At 42.1% G+C, this 16,611-nt stretch overlaps 1 protein-coding gene across 1 annotated transcript in view; it reads right to left on the reverse strand.

Annotated features, from left to right (window-relative positions):
• celsr3 (cadherin, EGF LAG seven-pass G-type receptor 3) overlaps positions 1 to 16,611 on the reverse strand; it is a 241,665-nt gene that overhangs the window by 74,728 nt on the left and 150,326 nt on the right. The window contains exon 17 of the mRNA XM_080186571.1: positions 3,629 to 3,730. Within this exon, the coding sequence (XP_080042697.1) occupies positions 3,629 to 3,730 (102 nt within the window). The remainder of the gene's footprint in view (positions 1 to 3,628; positions 3,731 to 16,611) is intronic.

Raw genomic sequence — 16,611 nt, forward strand, 5'->3', positions numbered from 1 at the left:
GAAGCTGCACATCAGAACTGTGCACTGAGAGAGGTTAAAGAAGGAATTGCCATTGGTATGTCTTCTAAACATCATTTTGTTCTTGAAATTTTCTTTGTTTACACAGTAAGCGCGAAATACTGAGCTCAAGGATGTGTTAACACTGGGCGGGATTGGCCTTGCTCTGACCAAAGTGTTTACATGCCACAGAATCAGGGGAAATGAATCAAAGATGTAAAAGACGGTGATAAGACCACCCAATACTGAGGCTTCCATTTTCAGAGAGGAAGAACAGCGGGCAAATATGTCAGGACACATGCAAAAAGCAAGTGGGAGGAAGAGAGAGGCAAAGAATTGTTAAGAGATAGATGGTGAAAAAGAGAATAAGAGGGGAATAAGCAAGTGTGTGTAGGAAATAAAAATGAGTCATACGTAGCAAAGGTCTTTCCAAACTGATTTTGAAACCAGTACGGATGCAAATTAAACAGGCCAAATTGTGCTGGATGAAGTCCTAATTTTTACACAAGATTTTACTGTTAATTGTCTCCATATGTACACAAAAACATTTTAATTACTGCAGACTGGCCATAAAATTACTGCCTTACAACAGGACCATCTTGTTTGTTGGCTGGAGTTTTACAGGCCCCCAGGGGGTGGTTTTGAAGGGAAAGCTGGTAAAATCACAGGGAGTCAAGTCGGTTCGACATCCCAGCGAGATACCGCCATCAGGAGACTACTGACAGCAATTCAATAGGTGATACAGTCAAGGAGGCAGGCGGCCAATTTCAATCACTGAATACCAAATTATAGGCCACTTAAATGGTACCATCGACAGTCTGCCGATAATGGCTGACCCTTGCTCCACCACATGATGAAGCAACCAGCAAAATGGAGGCACTGTCCCAGCAGCAGCTCAGGGGAGAAGCTTTTGTGAGACAAAGATGGCGCCATGGGATGGGAAGGAGAGGCAGAGCTCCAATGATCTTCTTGGTGGGGTTTCTCCTCCAGAGCAGATATTTTCTGCCAACCTGTTGTAGGCCCCAGGTCTCCTGCCTGTCTAACTAACAAGCACCGGAGTCTTTAATTGTGCCTGCAGTTCGTGGGGCAGGTCGCCATCCTGTGCAGCCAACAGTTGGCTGAAAAATGTGGCTCTGGGTCAAACCTCCAGCCAAAGCAACTTCCAGCCCTGAGAAATCTGCCACTCTGGAATTGAGCAACCACACGTTTTCCCACATTATGTTCCAGCTACCAATGTTCTTGTCCACTCACTTAACTCATCTATATCCTTTTGACCTATCAATACCTTAAATCTGAAGTCTGAACTGCAGAAGCAAATTATAACATCTTCAGTACAAACTAAAGCTCCAAAATAATTAATTTGCATTGCAAGAGGTCAGTTGTGGTAGTCACCCGCAATGAACTAAGATTGCTTTTTGCTCACCACTACCTGTAAGATACTGTACTCATTAATAGGAATTTAGGATTTGGAGAATCCTAAGGGGTATAAAGTTCATCTTGGGCAGCAGTGCCTCAATATAAATTGAAAATAGCGGAAATTAGGCTGCCAATTTCCCAAGATCATATCATGGAATCACAGAATGGTTACAGCACAGGAGGAGAACATTTAGTCCATTGTGTCTGTGCCGACTGTTTGCAAGATCGAATCAGCTTGTCCCACTCACCCACCCTTTTTTTGCAGGTGCTTATTCAATTTCCTTTTAAATGCCCCAGTTGTATCCACCTCCAGTGCACTCAGACAGTGCTGTCCAGATCCTAACCACTCGCTGCAATTTTCCTCCTGTCGCCATTAATTATTTTGCCAACCACCTTAAATCAATGTCTTCTGGTTCTCAATCATTCCACCTTTGGGAACAGTTTGCAGTAACTCTCTCTTCCTGATTTTGAAAACCTTGTATTGCTTTTGAATGTATTCCCACAAGTATATCCTAAAATAACTGTGACAGGGGACCTTGTGTGGCTGTGTGAAATTCTCTGTGTCTGGGTTGTACACATTCTATGCTAGCCACTGATTTTGAAATATAAATATCCATTTTTCTTTGCAGCTGGATTGACTGGTTCTATCTTTCATTTTGCTGTTTGGGTTCAATTTTCACCTCAAAGGCTGCAGTTTGGTTTACAGTAGATCAAGGTCCCCCGTAGCTCTCAAGAATCTTCATGTGAATGCAGGAAAAGACAATGAAGCGGAGATATAAATATTGCCAGATATTCACTAATTTGTACATTGTACCAACCTAACATCCTTCAACTTCACTCCTGAAACCCTCAGCCCAGCTACTGATAATTCTAGATTTGACTATTCCAGCATGCCCCACATTCTGTCTTCTTTAAATTTGAAATGATCCAAAATTCTCCTGCTGAAGTCGTAACTCATATATAGTCCCGTTCCCCTGTAATCCCTGTTCATGCTGGCCCCTGGTCCAGCGAAGTGTCGATTTTAAAATTTTCACCCTCGTTTTCAAATTGTTCTGTGGCCTCATTCCTCCCCATCTCTGTAATCTCCTCTATCCCCACAATCCTCCAAGATGGCTACAGTGATCTAATTCTTCCTTCTTCAGTACTTCTGCTCAAACACCCCACCAATGGTGAATGTTAGACTTTAGCTCTTCCCAAATTACTAAAAACCCTTTCCCAAAGTAGATATCTCCTGTACCTTGAGCATGAGCAGTAGAAGTTGTGGATAACCACACCTCGGATTCAGCCACTGGGGTCAAAATATCATTATTTTTATCTTGAGCTGCGTACGCCCTAAGCTCTGGATTTCTCTCCCTTTCCATCTCATTTTCCTCCTCTACGACACTATTAAGACCAACCTCTTTACCAAGCTTTTTTGTCACCTGATCTAACATCTCCATATGTATATCAGTGTCACTGTTTTTATATAATATTTCTATGATATGCCTTGAAATGTTTAATGGCACTGTTAACCTACACATTATTAGGACAGGAAAGCTCAGCTAGAGACTATATTTGCGGCACAATGACACAGTGGTTAGCACTGCTGCCTCACAGCTCCAGGGACCCAGTTCGATTCCCAGCTTGGGTCACTGTCTGTGTGGAGCTTGCACGTTCTCCCCACACCTGCGTGCATTTCCTCCCACAGTCTGAAAGATATACTGGGTAGGTGCATTGACCCAAACAGGCGCCAAATTGTGGCGACTAGAGGAATTTCACAGTAACTTCATTGCAGTTTATTGTAAGCCTTACTTGTGACTAATAAATCAACTATTATAGCGTGGTGGCTTAATACAGTATGGACAAAATCCGAGGGATGTTACTAAGAGAGAAGATCTTAAATTTATCCAGAAGCATTCAATTCTTTATTGAAGCACACGTGTACTGTTACTTTCCAGTCAGATCCTGTTGCAGTTGTCAGAGGCATGACCTATATTTCCATTCATTTCTCTTTCAAAAATTGCTGCCCTTGGGTTCAACCCGTGATGGAAGTCTCCATTCTCACTTCCATTGAAGAGGATAACAAGTTGCCCATCCACCATTAAGTATGCATGCACATTGTTCAGCCAATCAGATCATTTTCTGACAGTGTATGACTGAACAGATCACAGCACCAACTTGTAAGGAGAGAGAGAAATCTATTTTGAGAATACAATAAAATAGATTATTTGCTCACCAAGGGAACCTTTTGGACACAGGACAGCTGCTGGGAGTCCAAACTTTGTTCGTGGCCACCAAACACCAGCCTTGAGCGATTTGGGACACCCATCATATATCACTACGGAAGAAGAAGACAACAGAAGATGTCAAATCAGCAAAATAATACAGTCGCTTTTTTTTCCTTTAAATCAATTCATTTGTTACATGCTGCTGCAGTTAAAATCACTTCATACAGCCCACAATTATCTCCAAGAGCAGGAATAATTGAATTTGTGCAGGGTTTTCCTGGAATCAGTCATGTCAACCAGAATGAATATAAATGGGTGTCTTTCACAATGAGTAAGGTAATGAGGTATCAGATAATGACCAAAAATCAGTCCATGATACCCTTTGTTACAGCCCACAATCCCTATATTGCCACCAAAGCCTTCGAATGATTAGCAAAATTGCATTTTAATAGAATAAAAATTGTACACATTAATAGTATTTTGAAGATGCAAAGATCTCTCAGAAATCTTAAGCATTAGTCTAAGAATGGAAGTGGAAATTTTTCACTGCCTTAGAGACGGACAGTACTCCCCTTCAGTGGCAAACTTAGATTTCACTGAAATGGTCTCATTAAAATGCATCCAAGCAGATTAAATAAATCTACAGGGATGTGAGGAGAAGTGTGTAATTTTCAGTAGCGCTGTGAAAAATAATGATGAAAAATATTTTCCTCATGCACAAACAGCAGAATTTACAGCAAGATGTCTTGGTTTCTTGGTAAGGCCAAAAACTCCCACGTTTGATTTCTTGCTTCAGTTCCTGCCCACTAGTTTTATTCATTCTTTCATGGGATGTGGGTGTCACTGGCAAGGCAAGCGTTTATTGCCCATCCCTAATTGCCCTTCAACTCAGTAGCTTCCTGAGCCATTTCAGAGGATTTCCAGAACAGTATCTGTTTTATGTTAGAAGTCAGTCATTGTACAATCGACCAGGAATTTGTTTATTAGGTTGTTTAAAGTTTATTTATTGGTCACAAGAAAGGCTTACATTAACACTACAATGAAGGTACTGTGAAAATCCCCTAGTCACCATTCTCTGGCACCTGTTCGAGTCAATGCATGTAACCAGCATGTCTTTCAGACTGTGGGAGGAAACCGAAGAACTCAGAGGAAACCCACGCAAACACAGGGAGAACATACAGAGACACAAGCTGGGAATTGAACCTGGGTCCCTGGCACTGTGAGACAACAATGTTAACCACTGTGTTACCACTAGTGGAAAATTAAGATGTAACTTGGAAGAATTTTATTGTTTCTGAATTACAGAAACTGCTAAAGGCAAAAAAAAGCTGAATTTGGCACTGATAATTTTCTTTTATTTTAATCATAATATTAATTTTCAATAGAAAAACATTAAAATGGTATTTTAAATTGAGATGAAATAACCTAGATATTGTGATTTAGCAGAACTGGGCTGGATTTTTAAATGGTAGCTGTAAAAAAAGATGCATCCAGAAGCACAGCCTTGGTGCCTTTTGCATTACACTGGAAGAATTCCTGACCTTCACTGAGGCCTCTACTACAGCTGCAGCCAAGGCATATGGCTGAAAACCATCTTTTAAATATCCTTTAGCCATCTTTTGCAACACTGGATACAAGAAGTAACAGAATCCTTTGCTGCACTGTTACCATTTACAACTTTGCCAGAATGTCCATATGCCCTTCAACACAGGGAACGCTAAGGGCGTGTATGAAGAGATCAAAAAGGCAACAGGTCCATCAGCAAACAGTTCCTTTGGAAGCAAAGGGAAGGGAGGTTGTTACTGACTGCAATCAACAGTTGAAGAGATGGGCGGAACAGTACTTCGTATTCACTGTCATAGATGAAGTTCCTGACATCGAGGACTGCCTGTCATGTAAACACAGTGGAAAAGCTTAGCAAAGCTAGTGATTTGCTTGTCATCAGCAAAACTCCTGGTGCTGATGCTATGCTGTCCAAATTCGTCAAACACTGGAAGCCCACGTAGGTAGCACCTCCGACTCTGCTGGAAGAAGGGGTCAGTGCCCCAGGATACATACAAAGAACAATACAGCACAGAACAACTCCTTCAGCCTACCAAGCCTGCACCGATACAAGGTTTCTATCCCTCTGTTCGCCTCCCGCTTATGTGTCTATCAAGATACACCTTGAACATTGCAAAGTTGCAAAGACTGCAACAGTGTACAAGAACAAGGATGGCACAGTGATAAGAACTGCTGTCTCATAGCCCCAGGGAGCTGGATTTGATTCCCGGCTTGTGTTAGTCTCTGTGTGGAGTTTGCACATTCTCTCTGCGCCTCCACGGGTTTCCTCCAGGTGCGGGTTTTCTCCCACAGTCCAAAGATGTGCGGGTTAGCTAGATTGGTCAGGCTAAATTGCCCCTTATTGTCCTGGGATGCTTAGATTAGAGGGATTAGCAGGGTAAATAGGTGGGATTAAAGTGATGGGGCATGGGTGGGATTGTTGTCGGTACAGACACGATAGGTCAAATGGCCTCCTTTTGCACTGTACGGTTTCTATGATTTCTATGAAGGCAACTGTACAACTATCAAGGCATCTCTGCAGAGCATCATTGGAAAAGTAGTTGCCCTAGTCAGACAGCCGATCATGGTTGAACACATCTATCCTGAATCCCAATGTGGGTTCAGAACTAGAAGATCTACTACTGGCATGATTTTCTCAGTCCAGCCGCTGTGTGAGCAGAGAACTGCTGTGAACAAATATTGCCTTTATTGATCTCACCAGGCACAGAAGCACAGGTGTTCAATTTCTGCTGCAGAAAATTGGCTGCCTGCCGAAGCTGTTCAAAGTGATCTCCTCTTTCCAATACAACATGATGGGAAAGGTCAACTACAATGGGATAACACTGGAAGGCTTTGAGAGCTGCTGGGGTCAAACAGAGTTGTGCTCTGGCATTTTTGTCATTTTGCTTTTGTCATATGCTTTCAGGTATCATCTATAGAGGGTGCCTATTCACATATCAGAACTGATTGATAGCTGTTCAGCCTTGCTTGCCTGAGATCCAAGATAAAGGTGCGTCAAGTCTCCATCGGAGGTTTATGCTGATGATCCATACAGAGCAACACCTTCAGTAGAAATTGGACAGACACTATCTGTAAAGTTTGACCATTGGCCTCAGGAAGGCAAATATCATGGTACAGGATGTTGCCATAATACCATCTATCGACATGGGCAACATGGTGCAGTATTTTGCTTTTATATTGTTGTGGTGCTGGAGGTTGTTGGGAGTTTCACATATCTAAAGCTTGACAATCACCAGCAATTTGTGACTTGGTGCTGAAATCAACACACCCTTTGCAAAAGGTGTAGCTGTTATGGCCAAGCTGAGTAAGAGAGTGTGGAGCAAAATCAACCTGGCCGAGAACACCAAACTGGAGCTTACAAAACCTGTGTCTTCGGTGCACTCCTCCACAGCAGAGAGGTCTGGACAATATATGCTAGTAAGAAGTCTCAATATATGCTAGGCAGGAAAAAAGGTGAAAAAATTTCAACTTCTCAGTCTGATTGTCGGTATTCCTTCACAAGACAAGGTCACCAACACAGAGGTGTGAACTTACATTAGCATAACACTCCTTATTAAGTTAGCAATGTATGTACTCTCTTGGCCACATTCATCAGATGATGATAGCTGCATATCCAAAGATACAGTAACCTGCAACTGGCTGTGATGATACTGTGCTATTTATATATTTTATGGATCTGCAGAACGTTTTAAAGTTTTTTTTGCAAGGACTCAGTGTGTCTGGAAAACAATAGCTCAGATGCTGGAAAGCAGGATAATTATTCATTTTAGCAATGTAGTGTTTACTTAGCAGAAAACTAATGGGCTTTTGTTCATAAATGGGTAAGGCCCTCTGACTTTTTTTGATTAAAGGAATGGAAGGTGAGTTTAGGTATAAAGGGTCATATGCTCATGTGACTAATAGAAGGAGCTAGGTTTGTAGCAGAGAAAAACAGGTTTCTGACGGGAGCTGTTTAAAGACAGACATCTGCTCCCTCTCTCACCACAAGATCTCTCTGGAAGCTCCAGGACCATTAGTCCAAGTTACAGCAAGTATATCTGTGATTGCTAACTCTATTTCAAGTGGGTTTTGAGCCTATAGGAAGAATTTTGTTTATTTGGAACTGAAATAGTATTTAAGTTAGAAATTGGAGTTGTTTCATTTCATGTTTAAAGATTGTTCAACTGTTAAGTGTTAAACTGCTTCCTTTTGTTAGAGTTATGCTTAAACTGTGTTGTGAAAAAAGCTTGTTTTGATAAAATATCCCTAATTTGTTGGTGAAATTACTCCTGGTGCAAAGCATCGTTTCCTCACATTAATGCCAAAATAGAAAAATTGTTGGGGTCCAGTCTGGTTTCATAATATATGTTAGGGTTCTGGTCTGGGACCCTAACACTGGGTTACAACCTTCTGGGTGTTCACACCTTTAATACAAGGTAAGATATGAAGCTGGCAGATGCTGACACTGACAACCAGGAAACAATTGGTGATGAACATGGCCTCTGCAGGCTGACTGTGTGCAAGGATGCAGGGAGAAAGACAAGAAGCTCAGGCAGCTAAGAACAAGGGCCAGAGAAACCAGAGACCTGTGAATTGTGCGTCTGGGGATAAAGATGGTTCGGCACATTGCAGTCCTCTGGACTCAACGTTGAGTTCGACAACTTTAGATTTTGAACCCTTCTCCTCCCCTCTTTAAAAAATATTCCATGATATTTGATTCAAGTGATTGAGATGTTTAAGATGACGGAAGGCTTTCATAGCTTCCATCTAATTATTCTATCTCCTCTGGTGGGAGAGTCTAGAACAAAAATGCATGACCTTAACATTAAAATTATATCACCCGGGGATAATGAAAGGAAGTACTTCTTCACACAACAGTAGTGGAAATCGGAAGCTCTCCTACTAAAAGGCTCTAGGGGTGAGGTCAATTGAAAACTTCAAACCCGAGACTGATAGATTTTTTGTTAGATGTGGGTTAGATAGAACCAAGTGTTCACATACAGATCAGCCATGATCTAACTGAATGGCTGAAGGGGCTGAATGGCCTACTCCTGCTTCTAGATTCTCCGTAGATTTGAGACCAAGTGAGGTTTGCAGCTCTTTCTCCAGAGAAAATCTTTCAAAGTCAATCATGCCCTTGTGTTCCATCTCCCCAAATTCCGCTTTCCCAGGACATCTCTAATCAATAAGTACTGGAGAAACTAGAACTGCTATGTTTGTCACATTATCAAGATCACCAGCTCACATCTGTAAAAGCTCCTGAAATACATTTCCTTGGTTTTGTCCTCTCCCTGAGGGCTGCTGTCCATGATGATGTTAGAATTATTCTACAGTTCACTTGGATAATCAATATTTAATGTTGTTTGAGCATGTGTCTGCAGCATGTGTTACGGACCCCCCATTTAGTACAGCTTAAAAGCAAAATCGTATAAAAGGTGCTGGCAAGTTTTCATGTTGAGAGCAGTCACATTGAGTATTATGATTTTTACAGCTAAACCACATGTAATTTGCTTTGAAAAGAGCAGTTGTTACTTTAAAAGAGCTCTTTAGAAGAACTGGTAGGCCTTGGGTGTTTTAGGCAGTGTATTCTGTCTGTCACCTAAAGGAATGACTGCAATAGGTAGTGCTATTTAGTGGAAGATGGGAATATGAATGGGATGTCATTGCTGATAGGTCAAGCTATCGTATTTGAAACAGGTTAGTATATGTTAACAGTCTTGCTGCTGATTGCCATCCATTCTACACATTAAGGGTTGTCAGATGTCACTAATGTGAAGGCCACTGTCTTGGGGCACTCTGTGCTGTTAGCAGATCTCCATGGCCTCCCTGACATGTCTTATAAGGCAGTGCGAGATGGACGTGATAAATCTAGAGTTGGACCATTGGATGTAATAGTTCTTAAGCTGAGTGTGTTAGATGATAATTAACTTGTCCCATTGACTACGTTTGAAGCAGGTTTGATGGTCTGTAAGTCCGATGTTCAGGTTGCAGCTGTTTCCCCAATGTACATGAGTCTTCAATCGCATAGTATGCTATGAGCAGCAAACATGTTGACATGTACCATTCTACAAACTACTTCTGTCACCTAAGATGAAGGCAAAATATTGCGGATGTTGAAATCTGAAACAAAAACCGAAAATGCTGGAAAATCTAAGCAGGTCTTTACAACATCTGTGGAGAGAGAACCAAGCCAAAGTTTTGAGTCTGGATGACCCTTCATCAGTTCTGTTTTTGCTAGCTCTGCCACCTGTGCCACTCATTCCTTCAGACCACAGGCATAGTACGCTGCCCGAACCATCGAGGCCAAACAGTTCTAAAGAATCTTTTAAAGTAACAACCGCTCTTTTCAGAGCAAATTTCACAAAATGAACCATAAAAATAGTTTTACTTAAAAACCATATACAAGTAGATAATAAGCTACAGACTTCCTCAGATGACCTCATGGATCAAACTAACATTTTGTACTTGTTAACTATTACTATTACTTATCAGTGATCTACAATACAAGTAGAGTTTAACTAATAGAAAAGAGGATCCTACCCACAGAAAGCACTTGTACATTTTCTGCCACTTGCCTAACAAGCACCAGTGTATTCATTAAACCATTGGTTTGCAAAGTTGTTTAGAGCCAGCTGAGAAGAATGCAAGCTCCAGATGACACCCTTCCCTCCAGATCCCATTACAGAACCAGACTAGCTGGCTAATCAAGTGACCTAGAGTACTGTGGACTTATTATTGAATCTGTTACTGCAAGTTGACGTTACTTCATGATGCGTCATTGTCTCAGTGACAATTAGCTTCTCATCCAGAAGTCAGTCACAAGCTGGTCATTAGGCAACTGGGAAATTGAGTCTTTGCTAGATATATAGCAGGTATCAGAAGCTTCTACTAAGCAGTGTAAGCAGCACTGCTCAAGAGGGTGCCCGTAGCACAGAAACGCAGTCAATTTCCTGACCACGGCATACCTTGCAAAAAAGCCAAAATGCCTTCCATACCCTGACACTAACTACAGCAGGAGAGCCACACATTTTTAAAATCAGTTATTTAAGCTCCTGGTCTGCAACAGAAGTTTCTTGCTTGGATGAGAGATGACATCCAGTGCAAAAAGAACATCGGTGGAGGAGGGGGTAAGAGAAGGAATTCCCTCTGGCAGCAGGTTCAGAGAACATATCTCTTCAGACATTAATGCGCACCTCCTACAGTTTTGGAGCCCATATCTTAGGCCCTCACATGAAGAGGTTTGGCAAAGAGGTATTCTGTGACAGGATTGTGCAGGCCACAATCCCTTATCCCATTTCCCTATTTGCAATTAATCTATTTCACAGCCTGATCCTGGATCTCTTGGGTCTGGAGGAAGCAGCAGTTAGAAGAAACGTATGCCAATTTTGTAGATTAGCCACGAAGCGGAGGTGGATTTTAATGTAGATAGATGCAGGGTAATGCACATGGGAGTAGAAAACAGCAAATGTGTAAAAAATATAGGAACACGCATCAGCAAAGATGAAAAGGAAAATAATTTGAGTGCAATTATCATCACTCACTAATAGTTTCTAGTTAATGTAAGCTATTAGCAATATAGATAATGAAACACAAGAATTAATCTCAAGGACCACTGATTATGTCATTTTTGGAACCTGGGGAGGCCCCATATGTGCTGTATATAATTCTGTGCATCCAAATTGTAAAGATAAATGGGGGTCAAAGTTCAAGTATGCACTCACCTGTGCCCTTTTGACCCTGCTGGATTATGAATTAAATAAAGGCACCACATTTGAAGGGGGCAGATGGGCATATGGATGGGTTGGTCTGCACTCTTCCACATCAACACAGAAATTAGCTGTCAACTCTCCCTTTTAAGGAGGTTGTAGTCACAAAAAAGTTAAAAGATAAAATAACTTACGACCTTTGGGAATCCAGACTGTTTCTCTGTTGTGAACTACCCCTCCCCCTCCCTGCTCCAGAGACTTATCCTTTCATTACAAGGCTGATACATCTTTTTACCCTCAATGTGCGGACCTCCAAACTTCTATTGAGCTCTGTAGAGCTGTGGGCAATCCAGGTTCCTCCTACACCTAGGATTTTCTCAGGGTGATGGAGGTTACATCCTCACAAGGCCATCCTGGAAACAGCGTCCCTTGCTGAAAGTAGGCACAAGCAATGTGCAGCAATGTTTACAACAGTTCAAAACTACTGGTGTTTTGGTGGAACCACCGGAAAATTTTACCCCCTTTGATATATTGGAAGCGTTTAGAGAAGAACTGCAAGAACAATTCTCAGCTTATAGCTCTGGATTTATAAAGACAGATTCACTGGGTTTCTGTAAGAAAGTTGAAAGGGACTTTATAAAATGCTGCGATGCATACAAAATGCAGCTGTGAACAGGATTTTTAGCTTTGATATTCAATAGAAAACAAGACAGCACAGGGTCAAATTGACAGAGTCTCAAATGAGTTGGGAGACTAAAAGTATAGTGGATTCAAGAAACTGACTGCCATAAAAAGCAGCAGATAATGTGTTGATTAATTTTGTAGAAATATTGAAGTACAAATAGCCGATTGAGAAAAGGATTGAAGTTTATACCCCACAGGACAAAATCATTCTGTTGCTACAGAGACTTTATTTCACTGGGGAGACTTAAGAATAGATAGCTATTCTGGGGATTCAGCAGCTTAATCAGAATGTGAATGTGAACATTCAGTTAACATCCCAGTTAACTGCGTTGTGAGCTTTAGCTGAAATGCACATCTATTTTTATTCTTCAGACTCTGTTTGACTGGCAGTTATTTCTAGCATTTGCAGTATTTTTTTAACCCAGTCTGAGAATGCTTTGAGATTAATATACTTGTGTGGCATTGTTGATTAGAAGATGAAATAGATGAGCAAGAGTCTATGATGAAATAGCTTGTATATGGATGCCATTTGTTGTAGTTGTAGGATAGGGTGAGCGGTGAATCATCCGCTGTTCTTCAGTGCTGTTGCATTTTTTTTTCTCATTTCACAGTTGTTTTCTTCTGCCCTTAATATGATTTCCCACCTACATTCCTACGCTCTTCTATCTAAATTCACCAAACGCCATTATAGGGCAACCCAGTGTTCCTGTTTACTATATTCAAGAATGGAGTTTAAGTATAATTGTAAGTGATCATTATGTTAATAACAATTATACTTTGGAAGAGATAAAATTACAGATCCATACTAGAGTTAGATTCAGAACAATACCATAACTGTGCTAGTGGCAGTGCAAAGGGGGTGGGGCCCGAATGAGGCATAGTTTGAACGGGAGTGGAGCAATGGCTGGAGGAGGTTGTGGGGAAGCTCCACAGAGGTGGTGATCAGGAAGGGAAGGAAACTCTGCAGATTGGGATGATTGACAGGGAGGTGGGTGGAGGTGTAAACCAGTACGGGGGCAATTGGTTCGGGGGCAGAGGCGGGGGGGAGCTGGTGTCCCAATGACCATGGGGCGGGCAGGAACGGCAAGAGAGCTCCATGTACAGTGGGAGATCGGGATGCTTGTGCAATGGTGCTCAAAGAGCACAGCAGCCAGCTTCCCTGGTGAGCTAAGCTTCCCCCCTCTCCCATTAAGCATTGGGTTGCCATCCTGAAAATGCCCACCGTTTTCCTAATTCGATCAGTGATGATGTGGAGATGCCAGCGTTAGACTGGGGTAAGCACAGTAAGAAGTCTCACAACACCAGGTTAAAGTCTAACAGGTTTATTTGGTAGCACAAGCTTTCAAAGTGTCACTCCTTCTTCAGGTGAGTGAGGAGTTGTGTTCACAAACAGAGCACAAATAGACAGAAACTCAATTTACAAGATAATGGTTGGAATGCAAGTCTTTACAAGTAATCAAGTCTTAAAGGTACAGACAATGTGATTGGAAAGAGGGTTAAGTACAGGCTAAGGAGATGTGTATTGTCTCCAGACAGGACAGTTAGTGAGATTTTGCAAACCCAGGAAAGTTGTGGGGGCTGCAGATAGTGTGACATGAACCCAAGATCCCAGTTGAGGCTGTCCTCATGTGTGCGAAACTTGGCTATCAGTTTCTGCTGAGGGATTATTGTTGTCGTGTGTCGTGAAGGCTGCCTTGGAGAACGCTTACCCGAAGATCAGAGACTGAATGCCCATGACTGCTGAAGTGTTCCCCAACAGGAAGAGAACATTCTTGCCTGGTGATTGTCAAGCTCGCAGGTAGTTTGCTGCAGACATTGGTCTGTTTGTCAGCAAACTACTCAGCCTTCAGGAGAACAGTGACCACGACACTACACAAACCTGCCACAGCAACCTCTGCAAGATGTGCCCGACCATCGACATGGATGCCATCATCTCACATGAGAACACCATCCACCAGGTACACAGTACATACTCTTGCGACTCGGCCAACACTGTCTACTTGATACGCTGCAGGAAAGGATATTCCAAGGCATGGTACACTGGGGAGACCATGCAGACACTATGACAATGGATGAATGAACAATGCTTGACAATCACCAGGTAGGAATGTTCTCCTCCTGTCGAGGAACACTTCAGCAGTCACGGGCATTCAGCCTCTGATTGTCAGATAAACGTCCTCCAAGGTGGCCTTCATGACACACGACAACGCAGAATCGCTGAACAGAAACTGATAACGAAGTTCCGCACACGTGAAGACGGCCTCAACTGGGATCTTGGGTTCATGTCACACTATCTGCAACCCCCACAACTTACCTGGGCTTGCAAAATCTCACAAACTGTCCTGGCTGGAGACAATATATACCTCTTTAACCTGTGCTTAACCCTCTCTCCACCCACACTGTCTGTACCTTTAATTACCTGTAGAGACTCACATTCCAACCATTATCTTGTAAGTTTGTGTCTATATATGCCCTGTTTGTGAACACAACTCCTCATTCACCTGAAGGAAGAGCGACACTCTGAAAGCTGTTGGACTTTAACCTGGTGTTGTGAGACTTCTTACTGTTCTACCAGTGAGCCAATCCTCTATCCATGTTAATTACAATCCCCAACGCCACGGGCTCTTGTCTTAATTAGTAGCATTTTGTGTGGTACGTTATTGATCTCTTTGTAAATCCAAGCATATTACATCTACTGGTTCCCCTTTACTTATATATTGCACCTTATCACTTCAGAGAATTCTAATTAATTGGTTGGGCATTATTTCCCCTTCTTGAAGCCACCCTGACTCTGCTTGATTATATTATGTATTTATGAATACCCTACCATTTCATCCTTCCGAATGGAGTCTAACATTTTCCCAATGACAGACATGAAACTAACTGGCCTTCAGTTACCTGAATTTTGCGACCTCCCATTTTGAATAAGGGTGTTACATTAGCAGTTTACCAATTCTCTGGGACTTTTCCAGAATTTAAAGAGTGTTGGAAGATTACTACCTGTGTATCCACTCTCTGTAGCTACTTCTTTTAATATCCTATGCTGCAACTGATCAGGCCCAGGGGAATTATCAGCCTTTAGCCCTTTACTTTCCCTAGTAAATATTCTCTAGTGATAGCCATTGTATTTGTTTTCCCCACCGCTTTTGCCCCTGGATAATTTAGTATTTTTACAATGAAGACTGATGCAACTTATTTAACTTCTTTGCCATTTCCTGGTTTCTCACTATTTCCCCAAGGTAAAACAATTTACAATATCTATCTTATACTCTAACATCCAGGCTAGGTATGAGATGCATGTGAATTAACATGCCAACTGTGATCAAACATACCAAAATACAAAATAAACTGTAGGTGCCACTAAATCTGATTCCATGGATTCTGACTGACTCTTCCCACGTCCACGCCAAGTATTGAATGGCAGCTTATTAAGTACCTCTGCACCTGGTTGCTGCCTACTTGGTTGCTCGCAATAATGTCACAGATCATAACAGCACAGCTGCACCTGCACAGCTCTGGCAGCAATGCAACTACATCAAGCCACTCTTTTTCTTAAACAAGTCCAGGGTTTTCCACTTCCAACACAGTATTTGAATGCCCATTTCCTCTATGATAACACTTTGTGTGATGTACTTTCTAACATCAGCCCTAATTTGAACCCATCTCCCCCTGTCTTCTCTCAATTTAGTTTAAAGTTATTGATGTAAATTTAATATTCTTTAACTATCAAAGACTTTAAAAGATTACCTCCCAAATGCCTCATTTCCAAGCAGAAAAACTCACATTTCTTCCTCCAACCCTCAACTTTTATACTAAAGATCAGGAAACAAGACACAGTAAATGGACACAATACTCATGGTGTAGTTAGACCTGAGCATTGTACAGTTTGACCAATTCTTCCTCCAGCCTGTATACTACTGTTATTGTTCTACGGCTCATCATTCTACTGATTTTTGATTGCTGCTTATCGGGCCTGTTCCTGTGCTGTAATTTTCTTTGATCTTTGTTCACCCGAGGAAACCCACGCAGACACAAGGAAAATGTGCACACTCCACACAGACAGTCACCTAAGTTGGGAACTGAACCAAGGTCCCTGGTACTGTGAGACAGCAGTGCTAACCGCTGTGCCACCATGCCCACTATGTAAGATCCAGTCCGGATACTTGGATGCATAATGTAGGCTAGCATTTCGGTGCAACTCTGGAGGAATGCTGTACTGTCAGTGGCATCTTTTCAATGAGATGTTAAACCATATCTGCCTCTCAAGTGCAGATAAAAGATCCCATGGGTTGTTAGATAGGGTTGTTAGGACGGCATACGGTGTCTTGGTGTTTATTGGTAGGGGGATTGAATTTAGGAGCCGCAGCGTCATGTTGCAACTGTACAAAACTCTGGTGCGGCCGCACTTGGAGTATTGTGTGCAGTTCTGGTCCCCACATTATAGGAAGGATGTGGAGGCATTGGAGAGGGTGCAGAGGAGGTTTACCAGGATGTTGCCTGGTATGGAGGGGAGGTCCTGTGAGGAGAGACTGAGGGATTTACCCAGAGGGTGGTGAGGG

Source organism: Carcharhinus amblyrhynchos, chromosome 3 (genome assembly GCF_965287045.1).
Source record: "Carcharhinus amblyrhynchos chromosome 3, sCarAmb.v2.hapA, whole genome shotgun sequence".
Lineage (NCBI taxonomy): Eukaryota > Metazoa > Chordata > Chondrichthyes > Carcharhiniformes > Carcharhinidae > Carcharhinus > Carcharhinus amblyrhynchos.